The 17,900-nt window shown below is 38.3% G+C and overlaps 1 protein-coding gene across 3 annotated transcripts in view; it reads left to right on the top strand.

Moving 5' to 3' along the window:
• Nucleotides 1-11,467, top strand: part of SLC39A10 (solute carrier family 39 member 10) — an 84,854-nt gene extending 73,387 nt beyond the window's left edge. For all 3 annotated transcript variants that reach the window (XM_075608337.1, XM_075608336.1, XM_075608338.1), the window contains exons 9-10: nucleotides 8,179-8,369; nucleotides 10,468-11,467. In XM_075608337.1, coding sequence (XP_075464452.1) covers nucleotides 8,179-8,369; nucleotides 10,468-10,626 — 350 coding nt within the window. In that variant the 3' untranslated portion in view covers nucleotides 10,627-11,467. The remainder of the gene's footprint in view (nucleotides 1-8,178; nucleotides 8,370-10,467) is intronic.
• Nucleotides 11,468-17,900: the final 6,433 nt, after the last annotated feature.

Below are 17,900 nucleotides of genomic sequence, written 5' to 3'. Positions count from 1 at the left end.
ATAATCGGTGGGATAAGATAAATGGCATAATCATCAAACACTGGCACATACTGTTTAATGATAACGACCTCCAGGACGTGTTGAAACCACGACCCACATTAGTGAGCAGGAGGGCATGTAACCTTAAAGATTTCCTAGTCCAGAGTCCTCTCACAAGCTTAAAAACACTGACATGGCTTCCAGAAAAACCCAAAGGGTCATATAGATGCGGGATATGGAAAACTCGCTCCCTCCTATTACCCAGCAAATTCTTCGACAATTGGAACAGCAAACAATAGCAGTATTGAGCAATTTATCAACTGTCAAACTATAGGAATCATATACCTTATTACATGTAAATGCAGTAAGAAATATGTTGGCAAAACGAGACGTGGATTTAAGAGAAGGATACTGGAACATGCAGGAGCCGTAAGGAACAAGCTGGAGACCCTGGTGGCAAGGCATGTGAAGGAAGCACATTAGGGCAACACCAAAGTACTCGGCTTCACAGGGATAGACCACCCAGCCTGGGCAACAGAAAAGGGGACTGGGACAAACATGGTCTCCAATGTGAGACTAAGTGGATATGCTGGCTCCAGACATAGCATCGGAGGGGACTGAATGAGGGTTTCCTCTTCTCCCCCTTCCATTAAGAGGGTCCATCAAACGGTGACTGCTATGTTCGATTTGTAGAACTTGGCCACAAAAGACGGGACTTAGTCTTTGCGAGGCAGACTTTCCTAGCTTCAAAAAAAATCGGGTTGCTCTGCTATTTGCAACAGAGCAACTTTGAAAAGCTCGCCTTAGCTTCATCTACACAAGTCACTGGATGGTTTTGTTCTCTGCCTCGGCCATCTCCTTAAATACACTCCGCTAAGCTATCCTTAGCATAGAGGTAGGAGGAGCGACCAATCAGAGGGTGAGAACCCTATCCCACTAGCCAATAGAAAAAGGGGCTCATCTCTTGGCTGATGTCGGAGGTGGAGGCGTGCCAAGCCAGCTCGGGATGCCTCATGGCAAACGGGCTGACATTCTGCTGCTTCCCCATGTCAACCCATTGCCACCTACTGGGCAGGCTCCACTGAGTCTGGCAAACCAGAGGGTCCTCCCCACAGGGGGTCTCTGTTCTCCAGACTCAGTACTCCGCTCTGCCCCGGCCACTTAGCACCCTGACACCTCTCAACATCCTGTCTCCTCTTTGAACTACAGACTCTATGCACACTTGCTGGCATCTTAAGTAGATGCCCTGGCTGACTACATAGAGCCTTTTAATTAATGTATGAAACACAAAATATATTTTAGTACATCGCGGACTTTGGGGAGATTCATGACTGTAAGGGAAATAGGACTGAGATATCGGGGCTCGAAAACCAGGAGTCTGGGGGACACTGGGCAGCCCCAGTGTAATTCCACCCGCGTACCGGCAAATCATGCCTGCTCGCCGGGTAGAATTAATGTACTACCGGTAGCTCCGGCCCCCGAACTCCTGCAAACAAAATAATTGTATTATATTCAAATATCTCACCTAAAACTTACACACACAAAGTTTCATAAGTCTGGGGTAAAGGGAACATGGAAAGTGGAAAAGCACTTTAACTTTAAACAAAAGCATAAAAAGGAAATCACAGGATTCCCCAAACATCCCTATTCACTGCACTCACAGGGCCATTCTCATATAAAGGGGTAAAATACTCCCAGACCAAATAGTCTAATTGGCTACTTGAGATACATAAAGTAACCGCTCCCAGCACTGTGGAAGGACAATTACCAATAAAAGCCAATAATTGGCAAAAATAATAAAACTTTATTAGATCAAGAACAACGGCGCATCAAAATAATGTAGTACAATAATAGTCTAAAATAACTAAAATGCTGATACCACTAGGATAGTGAAATACGGATGAGGTAAATAATTTATAATAGTAAATAATCTCACTCAAAGTGGTTGGTAGTCGTCCTGTATATAATTGGAGATATCAGATGTCTACTTTAAAGCTAAGTAGTCTTAAACCAAATCAACGTGGTAGTAGTTTACTAAGGACACTTTATAGCAACACAGTTGCAATTTCATCTCATTGCCCTACCTTGATTGTGGAGGCTCAAGGACTGCTACATTTGTTTCTTTACCACCCTCTGAGACCTGATGAGACCTGATGCGGAGTTTCCTGATGCTGCAGGAGATGTTCCAGATGAGTATCATCTCACTACAGATGTACTGACTCTGAATGCTTACATTTATGCTACACTTGTGAGTGTGCTTTTTAATGATTTGCTTTTGAGAATAAATATACACAGGGTATCTGTGTGTTTATTAACTTTGTCCAGGTGGTCTCAGCTGTTCTGGAGGTCAGTGGCCCTTCCCTCCCAGGGTTTAAGTTTGCCCCATCCCCAGTTTCCAAGTGATCAGGTCTTTCATGCAGCTGGTTGTGACAGATCCAATGCGATCATTCTTCCTCTAATTATAGAGGTAAATAAGAATTTTAATCAGTTCGTGTTAGGACCTGCTAATGGTCATGCCTTGATGTGACTAGTAGGCTTATGACGTTTTGGCCAAAGGGTTTAACTGAATGACCCTTTTCAAGAGCTATATAGATATTTCACGGTATATTTTTGTGATATTGGATGTGGGCTTCTTTGTTTTTTGTTAACATTTAGCCATGCCCACTATTTTTTGCACAGTGTTATTCCACGGTGTGTCCTCAGTGTGTGCAGCTGCTCTCTGCCTCTGCTACTGAAACTCAGAAATCATCATGGTCCCTAGTTCCGTCACTGACGAGTTACGTCAGGCCGTATTAGTACCAGATCAAAGCTCCTAGCGTCCCTCTGCATGGACAAGCAGGAGAGTCCGTCGACACCGCTATACAGCTGAAATCCTTGCTATGATCCTTATTGGCATTAGCTGCTACAGCTATCACAGCCAGAACTGATTCGGGAATTATATCAGAGGAATATATGACAGCACCTGAAACTGGAAGGAGCATACCGTGATATCCTTCTTAGGTTACCATACCTTAAGGCTCCTTTATACCGTTTGTTTGTGATTTTGCACTTCTTTACTACAATACATTTGACTCTCTTACACTATTGTGTTTTTTCTTTCATCTTTGTCGTAAGTTTTTTGCAGATCAGAAGTGTGTTCCCAACCAAGCTCTTTTTTTTATTCCCTTTATGTGAGCATTTTCTTGATCATTGATCAATTGGTCTTGATCATTGTGTAGATAGATGTAATATATAGTAGCATAAGCACAAAAGACGTGAAGAACAAGATGATTCTGGCGCAGCAGCCAAAGAGTGGGTCCCAAACCATGGATGTTAAAAATAATTCTTTATTAATCCATCTAAAAAAGTGGAGGCACTTTTTTAGATGGATTAATAAAGAATTATTTTTAACATCCATTGTTTGGGACCCACTCTTTGGCTGCTGCGCCAGAATCATCTTGTTCTTAATGTTTACCTCTCCACTCCAGGCTGCACACCTACCAGGACTTCAGGATTAAGAGATTTCTGTGAGTACTTTCTTATTCATGATTGCTCAATGTGAGTCCAGGGACCATCCCAATGAGGGTTTGATGGGGTTTTTTTAGCCTCACACCTTACCCTTCAGGGTATTTTGGCCTATCTGGGGACTTTACTATCTTGAAGCAGTTATCTATATCTTTATCCAGTCCTGTGTTATGAATATATACATCTAATGGATTCAGTGCTGAAGCGCCTTTGTCACTTGGAAATGGGACTAAGCACAAAAGACGGCCTTCAACTCATGTTTTTCCAAAAGCGTTGAGCAGTGTTTGTCAACAGTACATTTCATTATTTAATAACTACGCATACAGGAGACTTGCAGTAATTCTCTGCAAAATAAGACTCAAATCGATATAGTTTTATGCGTTTTTTCATAATTTTTTACAACAGATTACTCACCATTGAAAACCGAGAAGAACAAATCGGTCTAGCAGCAGCTGCAATAATGCCTTTTTTTTATTGTAGCAATGACCTTTTACCAGCAGGAAGGATGTTCGTTAGTCGTTGTTGGGGACCTACACCATATGAAGCACTAAATTGCAGCATTTGTTTTCGCTTATCCTGCTGTTTAATTCAGAGTATTAACCTTCCCCAGTATAGTTTGCAGCAGAGAAGAATGGGATATCTATTAGCATCACCAGACAATTGATTGAAATTTGAATACTCCACAAAAGCCAAATAGTTATGTGCTGGCATTTTTAACACTAAATGGATAGAAACTAATCTCAGCCATAATTAAGATTAATCTAAAACGGAATGAACCATTATATTCCTATTGTTGATTTGAATGCATGGTTTCTCATTTGGTTATAAAATAATTTACAAACTTTAAATACATCCTATAGAGCAAATGGATTACCTCAACTTTTTCAGCAGGCTTCCCTGCAAGGCTCAATACCACTTTTGCTCTGTGATTGGTAATGCCACTGAAAAAGATGCTGGTAGTAGTGGAAAATGTATTATTATACTAAATAGGTTGCCTTCAAATTACTGTAATACACTGGTTCTGCAGTGTAGTCAATCAGTAGTGAATTTGTGTTAAAGGGCAGTTCCAATGAGCTCATATAAAATTGTAAATAAGACAAATTGGCTTCCTTAGAAAGGTTACGAGTTAGACAAAAATGTGGATGTTTTAATTTGTGTGGAAATTAAGGATGTTTTTTTTTTCTTTTGATCAAGGACTCTAAATAAGTGCTTGTCAGTGATGTGTTTCCCCTCTACCCTTTGATCACCCTGTATGTCACAGGGTCAGTGAGAAGGGGTGGACACTTTACCTTTGCAATGCCCAATACCCAGTGACCTCACACAAGGAATAGCTACGATAGCCCATTTTTCAGTTTACAATTTGTACAAACTACATGATTTAGAAATTGTTATGGGTTTTTGATTTTTATTACAAGGTATCAATTGCTAAGGTTTAACACATTAAACGTATCACTGAAATGTCACTTGAGTAGGAAGTGGAACTACATTAAGTGATCTGTTTTTCAGCTGGTTCCAAGTGCAATGTGAACTTGGGGTTTCTGAGCAATATTCCCTAGTAGTAGCAGATGGTACGGTGTAATTGTTCCTATTAATAAAACAATAAGCTCCAAGTGTAACTCAGAATATCAGTGTTTCCATAGTATACAATGGCTATGCAGGCACTTTTTTTTATTACGTATGTTGATATATCTGCACCACTACAATTTTATTTGTATTGTAGTTTTTTTTCTAGTTAAACGTGGATTTAAACATCCTTTAAATAGTTCTTCTGCAATTTTTTTTTTTTTTTTTAAAGAGCACAAATGTTTTATGGATGGTTAAATCCATTCCTGCATAAAACCAAAGTGAACTAATGACAGTGATCTGTTCAATAAGTTAAAACTAGTAGAAAAAGTCAGATTTAGATCAAATGAAAGGCGAATGTAACAGAAAATGTGCCTTTAAAATAGGGGAAGAAAACATTGTTTTTTAATTAATTCATGTATCCATTGTCAAACTTGAATGTACTATCCACTTTTTGTAGGCTTTTTAATGTAGGGACTTTTACATCTCTACCCATTCTAGCCCGCGGCGCTGCAGCATTTTCGACTTCGTCTATAATGGCGTGCTAACAAAAAAGGAAAAACCGGCGCCTTCTATATATGTGAATCTTTAAAGTCCAATTATGGTGAGAAGTGTCCAGAACTCTTCTAATCCTGTGCTTCCAAGTGGTTGAGTGATGATACGGCCGTGCATTCCGTGATATGTGGATCAAACACAGCAAAAAATCATAGTGCAATAATGCTGGCAAAATCACATAAAACTGACACTACATACAATAGATACTGACGGATGACTAACAAGACAGACAAAACCACATAAAACACTGACAGATATGACAGAAGATGGCAAGGCTGAAAATATAAATAAGCTAATTTAATGCAATAAAAAACAATAAAACTCCTAAAGTGCGGGTGACAGTGAGATCGCTGGTCCGGTGGGTTAAAACCAGGACCCTACTCACAAGATGGATGACGTATACAGGCACAAGTATTCAACTGCAGGGAGGTGTCAGCTTGTCTTCCGGTACACTGGAGTGTTTGTCCCGCGTGCCTAGGACGGATGCTCCGACACTGGGGGGCGGACCTTGCGGTAGACACCTCTTCCTGCTTGGTGGTGCGATACAAGCCTGTCGCGCTGCTCACGTCAGTCCCGTTGAGTATAGCTTTGAACTTTGACCCTACGCGTTTCGTGCGCTTGTGCGTCACTTCCTATGGGGATATGAATGGTGCTACTGCTTGGTTACTCTTATTTCATTGCGGTTACTCTGATTGGCCTAATAGATCCGCCCCTCACACCCACCGCAATCACCCAGATTGATTAACGTGCTTGTCAATCACTTCTAGCACCATAATACAGCCTTACAAACAGAAAACACAGATGCATACAATACTACAATGAACAATAAACAAAAAAGATAATCTAAATGCCAGAACTAAACATAGACATAGGAAAATGGGCCCACAGTAAATTATACTGGTACAAATACACTAAAATTTATTTGTGCAAAAAAGCCCCCAATTCGAAGTCTATGTTCAGGCCATTTGGAGAGAGGATTTTTAATTCATGGATACAGTATGCCTCACCGGCCCATAGGGTTGCTTTGGATATGCCATTAGTTGTAAAGTGAAAAGTTGGATAGCGAGGACTACCTGTATGCGTATCCTTTCACTATCCAATAACTAACCTGGAAAGGGAACAGGATAAGGGTGAGGGAGGACAGAAATCAAGGGTAGAACTAAAGCTACTAAACATCCTGGTTTGTTCAGGTCTCTTGAAAAGCACACATCTTGGGAATAGCTACAGATAACACAAGTGTTGTACAAGTCAACAAAAAAAAGTATGTTCAAAAGTCGACACAATAGCCAAGTTACTTAAAGCAGCGAAACCTCCTTCCTCCCCGGGCAAGCTTCTCATTCTTTGACCAGATTATGTAACTAAAACCCAATTTAAATTAAATGAGTTAAATACGTGCAGGTTTTATGCAGCATGATCCAAGTCATATAAAGGTTTAATAATGATGAAATGTAGGCATAAAGAAGGTTTGGCAGCCAGTTTGACTTCCTAAAAATGGACTCCATACACTGGCCCCAAAAAAAGGTCAATGTCTCGGGGATAAGGCGGTAACCTGAGCTAAGAAACGCAAGGTTATCCAAAAATAAATAGAAATGGAAGAAGGGGGGAAAAAAGAATTCAGAGATTTGCTGCTTTAACTTTTTCATTACCAGGTACGTCATGGAGGAATGCTTCTTTTCCAGGACTGGTCAGGCAGATCACTCCAATGACTGGTGGCAGTCATGTGATCTCTACTGAAGCAATCTCATTCATTTTATAAATGCTAGCGGTCCAGTGGCACTGCGTGCTGCTGGACCACCAGCACTGAAAAAAGTTAATGTCAAGTTTGTGTTCCCAAACATCAGTGTGTATATATGTATAATATATAAAGAAACTTTTCTTGCAAACAGAATAAGACATTTAAAGTCCCACTCCGCTGAATACTTCATTCTGTTCCAGCATGACACAACTGCTTTCAATCAGGCTCTTCATATTGTATTTCTCCCAACAAGGAAAGGTGTAAACCGATCGATACGCATGTGTACTGCTTCTTACCGCTAATTTGACAGATATTTCTATTGATGTACATGCAATACCATCTGTCTTGAAAGAGGACATCTGCATGCGAAAATGTTAAATATCAATCAAAGGTGATGACAATGGGAAAGATGATTCTTGCAGAGAGCGTGTTATACATGGGACAGAGAGCGTGTTATACGTGGGACAAACTGTGAAGCGAGTTGACCTATAGTGTTTAATAAATGTAACCCCTTCACTGCATTGCATAGAAGTCACTTAGTAGAGGTGAGTATTTTGAAATCCTTTTAAATGTTTGTATTTATGGTAAATGCTTTGGAAGGTTTTTACAATGTACTTAATCTATTTTGTGAGATGACTGCTGCAGAAACCATTTATCTACGGCAGTGATTTTCAACCTTTTTTCGTTTGGGCAAACCCAGAATTCGTCACTCGCCCCCCATCTCTCCTCTTCCCTCTCACCCCGCCCTGTCCCACCCCCGTACCTTTTATTTACTTGATACATCAGATGGACCCTTTAATGAATCAGTGTGTTTATGGCTTTTTTTGTTTTCATTGTTTTAGGAGATTTTGCAGTCCTTCTCAAGGCTGGCATGACTGTGAATCAAGCAATTGTGTATAACCTCCTGTCTGCAATGATGGCTTACGTAGGCATGTTGATCGGCACAGCAGTTGGACAATATGCCAATGATATCACCCTGTGGATTTTTGCCATCACAGCTGGCATGTTTCTGTATGTGGCACTAGTAGACATGGTAAGATTTATTTAAAACCCTTTTATTTGTTTTAGGAAATGGAGATTAATAACATAAGAAACATTATCCCATAGGCACATCAGAGTATTAATGAAGGAGTAGTTTAGTGGTAACAAAAAGTGGACGAATCCAGTTTAAAGCCATGTCAGATTTCTTTGGTGAAGTTACACTTGTACCAATTAAATTGTAAGTTCTTTAGGGCAGGTTCTCATTGTTTCTTCAAAACTCTACACTATGTACAGTGGTACGTGTATTGTCTTGTAGAATATACTAAGTTTAACTACAATAATATTCGTAATTTTCCCCCCAAAGCACGTCCTGCTCTTTGTTTAAAGATGTTTGTTTTTTTAACAACACTAGTAAATCTTTTTTTTTTTACCTCTGGCTTATGAGGTAACCCATAGTAACCTTTAGATTCCAGTGGGCTCATGGGAGAGCTTCATTTTAACCTCCCGACCACTTAATATTTGAAACGCTCATCTCTTAAACAAAGTGTCAGATTTAAAAAAATAAAGACAGCTATTAAAGTAAGCAAAATGTGGGAAAAAATTGATTAGTGCAGGCTGCTGCTTTAAGAAAACATATTGGACAAGAATTCAAATATTGTAACATTTTTAATATTCCTACAGTATAGCAAACAAATGCTTGGAGCCTTTTTCAGTCTTCCGCAAAATAAGTCTGGAGGATAATTGTCAGTATTGACAATTTTAGGCCGAGACAGACTTCTTTTGAAAGGGATTAGATTGTTATTGTCATTTGTTTTTCTGTTCTTTGTACTGTACCTTAAATATGATGCCATAATTGGTAATAAAGAAAATATAGCAAAACAAGTATGTCGAGGTTATGGGTTTTTGTTTCTTTCGTTTAAATGACAACCACTTTATAGCACCAGCTTGCTTATAAAATTGTGAATACTAGACGTTGGCCTACGTATAAAAGCAACCAAATAAATTAGTTATCATGGATTTACTGGTTTTATTTAACTGTATTCCTTTATCTAATCCAATTACAGCTTTGTTTAAAAAGAAAAAATCTATTTTAATCTGCTCTTGAATAAATTTACACTGTTCAAAGTTTTATGCTATTAAGTGGAAAGTTTGGAACAACCCAAATTATTTCTGCTTGCCTACAATACATTGCAGCAATGTAGCAGCATTTGTTCCTTTCCTTATATCAGATTTAGAAATATGTAATGAATTCCAGGCTAAAAGTAACAACTTGCTTTGCTTGGACACATGGGTATCGAGTCTGTACAAGCAATCTGTTTTAGTAATAAAGGTCTTGAAAATCTCAAGTACACTATTGTGCTGCATAGTTATTGAAATTAAATACATTTTTGTTGTAGAAAATTGTCATTTAAAGTTTAGAAATATATACTGTAGTTGCGCAGAATGATTTTGTTCTTGCAGTGTAAGCGTTTATTTTAATGAAAGTGATTGATTGAGCAGCTGCTTTGCATATTATACCACGAAAGTGCTACTTGGATGCTGCTTTATTACATACACCATGTCTAGAAGCCCTAAATACTGTACATCTATTAAATTCAGTCGACATGGCTACCTAAGGATTTCTTGATGTTCCACTTGCCAGAGAAAAAATATTTAACTTGTTACCAATTTCATTGCCAGCTTTAGGAAGAGCACTTGTGAAAGACCAACAAGTGCACTCATGGCTTTGTTATGCTTGTCAGTAAAAACTTTGTTTCCGATTATTAATTTGTGCTGAGGCTCGGAATTGAGATGCTGAAGCTGTGTGGTGTAGAGGTGAGACTTAAAAGCCACTTCCAGAAAACATAAGAACAAATCCCGTGGGATACACAACACTGAATTTCAACCACTGAACAAGGATGACGAAATTAGTAAATTAAAATAAGTTTTAAATCCTATTTTACGATCACTAATTATATGGGCAATCTATCACTTTGAGCAACTAAAGTTTTCAAGCTTTAAGAAGCAGAGAGCAGTGCAAATTTCTGTTGTAGCCCTCTTATAGTTTAAAATCTACATGTATTGAAAGGAATTCATGATGGTATTTTTCTGCAGTGATTTCCATGTTGCAGTGATCAATTTATAAAACATAACTGTACTTCTATTTCCAGCTTCCAGAAATGCTGCACGGAGATGGGGAAAATGAAGAACATGGGCATTGCCCAGTAGGGCAATTTATCTTGCAGAATTTAGGACTACTTTTTGGTTTTGGCATCATGCTGGTCATTGCCCTCTATGAAGATAAAATGGTGTTTGACATCCAGTTTTGATTATTTGTGGTACTCCCTGTGATTGCAGTTGTAAAGTATGTCTGTCTCTGTCTGCTTGCTTTGTATGGACATTGTTCAAAAGATGCATACAACACTAGCTTGCACCATTTACATTAGTTCCTACAATACAGTACATATTACCTTGCTCTTAAAAGTGCAGTCCCACATAGGATCATATTATATTTTTGTTGAAACTAAATGGCTGATGCAAATTTAAAAAAAAATAAGACCTGTCTCACCTGGCAATGTGCGTGAACATCAAAAACAGTGCAAATTGTAGCCTGGAGTTGAGTGGATTTTCTATTTTCCCTTTCTTAATTGGTTCTTAGACACTTGAGTCCATAAAGCTGATTATTTTGCTGTTGGCTAGTTGGACAGAAGATTGGTATCAGCTACAACCTTATACTTATCTATTGGTTATAATAGTGAGAGGCTGTGTAATGCAGTTACCTTTGTAATAACTTCTACTCGCTTGAATAGTAGTTAATGCATCATTAACAATGTGTGTTACTCTGCTTCTTACTATTGAACCAATCACCACCATTAACTGGTCATAAATGGAACTGCACCTTTAAAAAGTATCAACATTAGTGTTTGAAATCCGTGAAAGATGCTTACAAGATATGTACATGATTCAGAATTAGAATGTATAGAGAAAAGGTAATTTGTTTGTCACAAAATATAGTAAATTACCTTGCTACATATTATGAGTTGATTGGTATGGTTTAATGTTGCCTTTAAGGTATGTTTCCATATGTGGAAAATGTTCCTAATACTACAACACAAAATAAAGCCCCATATTTCTAAACCTATCAAAATAAAAAAAAAAGTGCTCTATGTATATGTAGTTTCTATTAATTTCTTGAAGCAGTGAGACAATTTGTAAAGTGGGATGTTGAACTCCCATGTTGAACTATGAAACCTGCACAGCATTGTACTGTTCTCATGAACTTAGTCCTTATTTTCTGCTGATTCAAAATAATACATCTTGGTAATGTAAAACCCATGTTAAATGCACATTAGAGTTTAAATCTAAATTCACTTTGGAATTTGAGTGTCTAATAAACAGATATAGCAACATAATGTACCCCTACCATTCTAAAGAGTATAAATGCGACGTCAATACACATTTGAAGAATGGTGATGCATATTAAAACTGTGCCCTTTAAAAAAAATATACCCTTCATTTTATAAACGCACACATGCTACAAAAACTATTCAAAAATGAATCCTAGAAATTATTGAGATTATTGATTTCTTTTAAGGTGTCGGGAGACGGCTGTTTTCTTTTTATTTGTGATGACTGTGGCCTATCAACTAAATTCAGGTCAACTGTTTTAGAATAATGTATTTGGTTGGTTTTGAATTTCCTTGACCAATATAGAACAGTACATTCTGAAGATAGACTTGGGGCCATATTTACAAAAATCTACTATATTATAAGAACTTCCATTCTGAAAGGCCCCATTCAAGTGAATTGGCCATAAGGGGTCAGATTTGTGGGGAGTCGTGTTACGGTATAAGAAACCTTTTATGCCAGAAGTTACCTTACAGTCCATTCACTTAAATTGACCATGAGTGGCCATATTTACTGAGACGTGCTGGAAGGTGTCTCCAAACACCTCAGAAGAAAAAGGATTTCTCAAACCTTTTTGTGTACCTCCTGTAGTTTACAGTACATGTACATATTTAGCTTTTAGGCAACCTTTTTTTTTTTAATATATATATATATATATATATATAGAACGTATCCAGTCTTTCAGTAATTTTTTGCATTGTTTCAACGTATTGTTTTTATTTGGCACAAATATAAACCTTACAAAAATTGCATGCATTCTGGTGTTACTCTTGTGGGTTAAACATTGTTGCTGTGTGGATTGTTACAATTACACTATCCTGCCATCTTCAACCTAATTTGAGTTTTTCTTACTAATTTCAGCTGTTGTTGAAAGCCATAAGTAGTCGGTTTACACCCCAAATGAAATTTCTCTTTGTGCACAATTTACCATTACTTCATCCATACTAGCTTTCAAGAAAAAAGTTGTTAAATTCTATTTACTTTAGTTTTTTTATTCATTTCATTTTTTCAAGCCTTTGAAAGCATTCAGTTGTTTCCAGTTTTGGGGAAATATTGATATAAAAATATTTTCTCTGGCGCCTGTTAAAGGCCACATTATACTTTTATTAAAATGAACACTGCCCTGATCACTTCCCCTTTTGAAGAAAGTGCAACATGCATTTCACGTAGCTCCAAGTTGCTAACTAGTGTTCACTAAAAGCAGCATCTATTGTACTTTCTGTTGGATTTGCTCAAAAGCTTCCTTGCAGTTGGGCATTGAGTTCTAAATTGGCTAATACAGTTGTGATAAAGGCTTTTAATTTATGGATGTTTTTATTGAATTAAGGTTGCCAGTTCAAAGCATGTCTTACAGTAATATGCGAAAATGAAGGTACGTGTATTCTTAAATGAGGCGTTTCTGTCTAAAATTTGTCATATTTGTTCTTGCAAAAACTTAATTTTTGTGATTTAAAGATGCATTCATTTCTACATTTCCAAACAAATTTAAAAAAATCATCCATACTCTACATTGGAATACCCCCGCTTTGAAAGGGCAGCCCCACTTAGCAGACAAAAAAAAAGATATTACTAATGAGATATATATTGAATCACCTCTAAAGTGAAATTATCTCCATTTTGTTACATGAAAAAGCAGTATGATTTTACTTTTAACATAATAGTTAATGTTATCAGCTGCTTACTGTCCTTTAGCTTCAACTGTTTGGCTAATAATAGCCTTATGATTAATTCCCAAGGAAAGCCGAAAGTGTGTGACGGTATCAATTTTTCTGTGTAAGCAGGGATTCCGGAAGCATTAGATAAAGATTAAAAACAACGTAAACAATATATAATTGTTTGATTTTTTTTTTTTTTTTAATTATATATTTTTTTAGCAGTAACAATGAACTAGAATTGAACTCCATAAAAAATCACAGCCAGTAGATCACTTTAGTGCGAAGTGCGACTGCCCGATAACACATTTTCTGAAAAGCATTTAATTGCCGATCCTTCTTGCAAACTGTTGCAGGTTCAGTTAAGGTAGAGACTGGAACAGACTTTGAACCTGGAAAGGCGCGCGTGTGTGTGTGTGTGTGTGTGTGTGTTTGTGTGTGTGTTCGCCTTTTCACCATTATAAAAATTAGTCATTTGACATTGTAATAGTAAATGCACGACTAAACCTTTATTTTAGTGGATACAACTTCCTACTGATTTATGATACAAGACTTGGTCCACGTACAGGTACGTGTTGCGGGTAGTTGATTGTGAGTATCATTTAAAATTGTAACAACCACACAGAAAACTACTGTTGGTTAAGCAAGCAATGCACTTTGTCTCTATGACCTGTGTGGAATTGTCCTGATAATTTTTTTTTGAATGGTTAGACTATTAATTTGTCATGATTCATATGTTTAGGTTCAATTGGGTATAGTAATCTGTTTTTTTTGCATATTTATAAGCATTTGTCTATGGGATTTTACTTTACCTGAACTATTTTTTATTTTTGTACTGAACAGGTACTGATAACCGTGCAGACTTGAGATCTCGTGAAGCTTCAGCATCTAATTCTATTACATATTAAGTTTACAACAAATTCTACATGGTACTTAAAACACTTCCATTAGTTTTCAGAAAAATTAAATCAATACTTTAAGTTGCATGTTAAAAGGTGTAATGAATATATTTTTTTTCACACACGCACATGCTGAGACAGTTCCAGTGGAGAAGGGGCCTGGCCAACCACATCAGTCAGTTCTCAACTTGCCTTTGATGGGCTCTACCCCCTCCCCTCACCCCCCCAAATCAATGACAGCTGGAACCTTTCTGCCTCCCTCCCACTCAACAAATTGGTTGGTATCTAGGACTTGAGCCTCTCGGCACTGGCTGTGTGTGTTTTTATAGTAGGTGGTTTGCTTCTTTTAACAACAAACCAGCGAGTAATATGGGCTAAGACAAAAAATGTAAATCAGTGTTGAATTTTGCGTGATCTGTTTCTGAAAGTAGAATAAGTTTACATAAATCTTAACTCAAATAATACCTAAACTTAGCTTTTCATGTTCTTTCTAATATCGAGAAGTAACCATAATACATGGTCGCCCTTCTTTACATGCGGTTTCAAAATATGCTTTCATAGTGTAAATGTGCCATTCTTACCTTTACCATACCCATCACTTGTCACCTTTCTTAATTGGTCTATAAACATGGAACCAGTGTCCATAAATCTGATTATTGTGTAGGTAATTAATAAAGTGGTTAAGAATTTTCTTTAAGGATTAAATATTAGACTGCACAACATTATATTATATATATATATATATATATATATATATATATATATATATATATATATATATATATATATATCTCTGAGTTTTTGACAAAACAAAAACACTATAGTCTTTGTTTTGATTTTTTTTGTCAAAAACTCGGATTAGTTCACTTTGGTCTTAAATGGAACTCGATCTTTAACTGGTGCCTACCAGTATTCTTAAGCAAAATTCAACTTTTGTGGCTTTTACCCCTTAATTGCCAAATAGCAGTAGCTTTTTACATTAGTCTTGCAATTTCTCCCGGCAATGAGCGCTTTAATCTATACAACAAAAAACAAAAATGCCCAAAGCTACTTCCATTGTGACAAAAATACACAGTGCAATACCTATATATCTCTTGTAAAAAGGGTCATTTAGTTTATCCCTTTGGCCAAAGCGTCTTAAGCCTGCTGCCACTTACAAGGCATGACAGAAAGCAGGTCCTAACACTCACCTGGGTTAAAATTCTTATTTAACTGTATAATTACAGGAAGAATGATCACATTGGATCTGTCATAACCTGGCAAAATGAAACTGACCTGCCAACTTTGAAAGTTTGGTGGGGCAAGCTTAAACCTTGGGGGGGAGGGGCCACTACCCTCCCATAAGCAACTCAGACCAGCGGCACACAACAAAATACACAGATTCCCAAGAAGCTCTGAGAATCTGTGTATTTTGCGCTTTAATCTAGTCAACAAAGGGCTATGACTTACTGTAGAACCAACTGGCAGTAATTGCAGTGATAATGGTTATATTTTAGTGATGGTTTAAAACGACATACTGTATTTGTAAGCTTGTTTTTTTTTATTTCTTCCTCCTGCATGATATAACTCAAATTATTAATCCTACTTAACAAAAGTTAGAAGACATTTCATTCACAAATACTTGTTATTTTCTCATATCTTTGGTATGACTTAACTTTGGTCCTCTGTAGAACTGCACATTTAAAACATGGGCCGTCACAATAGTTCGGAGGTATCTGCAGCCTAAAGCTGTTTACCTTTTTGATACTACAAGATCTGTAAAAATCCTAATTTATTTCGACTTCAGATGTAAAATATATGGAAACAAAAAAGAACAGCGCAAAAAAACCATTGTGTAGTGTATTAAAAAATTATTTATAGTATAAAGGTGAGTATTGCACGTACATCAACAATAAGGGTTAATAGCATGACATGTTAGGGACATGTTACCACTCAGTAGGCACAGCAGGATACAGACACCGGTTGCAGGACGTTCACCCTCAGAATGCTGGTATAAGATTCCAGAGTAAACAGCTCAGCTTAGGGGAACCTTCCCACGCCGTCACAGGGCTCTCAGCAGTAATTTCCTAAGGGTTGATCGCCACGCTACTTCCGGGTTACTCCACGCCGGCGTGTGACGTCATCAGGCGGCGTCTCTAGGCCGGTCGCGTCTTTGATGCGTCACTGCCTCACACTCAGCAATCCAGCGGCACACAGAGTCCCAAACACGTCCCGTAGCAGAACAAATGTTCGAATAAAAACCGCAATGGGGATACAAATTAAAAGAATGAAGGAACGCGCCCTCTCCTACGCGTTTCGTACTTCCGTACTTCGTCAGGGAATCCAATGACGAAGTACGGAAGTACGAAACGCGTAGGAGAGGGCGCGTTCCTTCATTCTTTTAATTTGTATCCCCATTGCGGTTTTTATTCGAACATTTGTTCTGCTACGGGACGTGTTTGGGACTCTGTGTGCCGCTGGATTGCTGAGTGTGAGGCAGTGACGCATCAAAGACGCGACCGGCCTAGAGACGCCGCCTGATGACGTCACACGCCGGCGTGGAGTAACCCGGAAGTAGCGTGGCGATCAACCCTTAGGAAATTACTGCTGAGAGCCCTGTGACGGCGTGGGAAGGTTCCCCTAAGCTGAGCTGTTTACTCTGGAATCTTATACCAGCATTCTGAGGGTGAACGTCCTGCAACCGGTGTCTGTATCCTGCTGTGCCTACTGATTGGTAACATGTCCCTAACATGTCATGCTATTAACCCTTATTGTTGATGTACGTGCAATACTCACCTTTATACTATAAATAATTTTTTAATACACTACACAATGGTTTTTTTGCGCTGTTCTTTTTTGTTTCCATGTAGCTTTGGTGTTTGAGCCATTCCCACAGACCAGCTGCACAAAACCTCACCCATTAAGGTTGTATTGTATATTTTATACTTACCTTTTTATGTGTTAATCACTATTCCTATCACAAATCACTTATGAGCGCAAGTCCTGTTTTTGTTTTCACTCAAATGTAAAATATAATAGGACATTTGGTTATTAGTTTCCAAAATCCACCTGTAATGCTTGTTCTTTGAATATTATTTTGTTAATTGTTCTAGAACTGGAGAGCAACAAACCGTGTAATAGCTCTAAAAGCATGTGTATTGTGTGCCAAACAGGGCAAAATCAATAATGAATGATGAATGGAGTTGACACCGGGATGAGGGATAATGGACTGACAGGCGCTGAATAACGGGTCAAGCAAGAGAGGGCTGTGTATAATAAGGAACAAGAGGTACTTACTCAGTCCCAAGCCCTGGCCAAGTTGTGCCCGGTGTGGAGTCCACGCGACTCACCAGATCACCGCTCTGCTCGCCTTGCTTACAGCTCCAGTCCTGACGCTGTGAATGCGGAAGCGTCTCCCTCCGTTTCTGTGGCTGCATCCGCATCCGGTGGTGAACACTGATCCCGTCACGTGACAGCGGAGAAGGGGAAGGATCGATGGTCCAGCCGCTCCAAAAAAAGGGTAGAACTCACCAGCAAGGAGGTTAAAAGCACTAATTTATTAGACTACATAAAATCAAAGTAACGAACAGCACAAAAAATCTCTCCCACGCGTTTCACGCCTACTATGGCGCTTTTTCAAGGAGTACAGAGAAGGGGGAGGCCCTG

The sequence above is a fragment of the Ascaphus truei genome, chromosome 7 (genome assembly GCF_040206685.1).
Source record: "Ascaphus truei isolate aAscTru1 chromosome 7, aAscTru1.hap1, whole genome shotgun sequence".
Classification (NCBI taxonomy): Eukaryota; Metazoa; Chordata; class Amphibia; order Anura; family Ascaphidae; genus Ascaphus; species Ascaphus truei.
The sequence above is the reverse complement of the archived record's forward strand: the minus strand, read 5'-3'. Positions and strand labels throughout refer to the sequence as shown.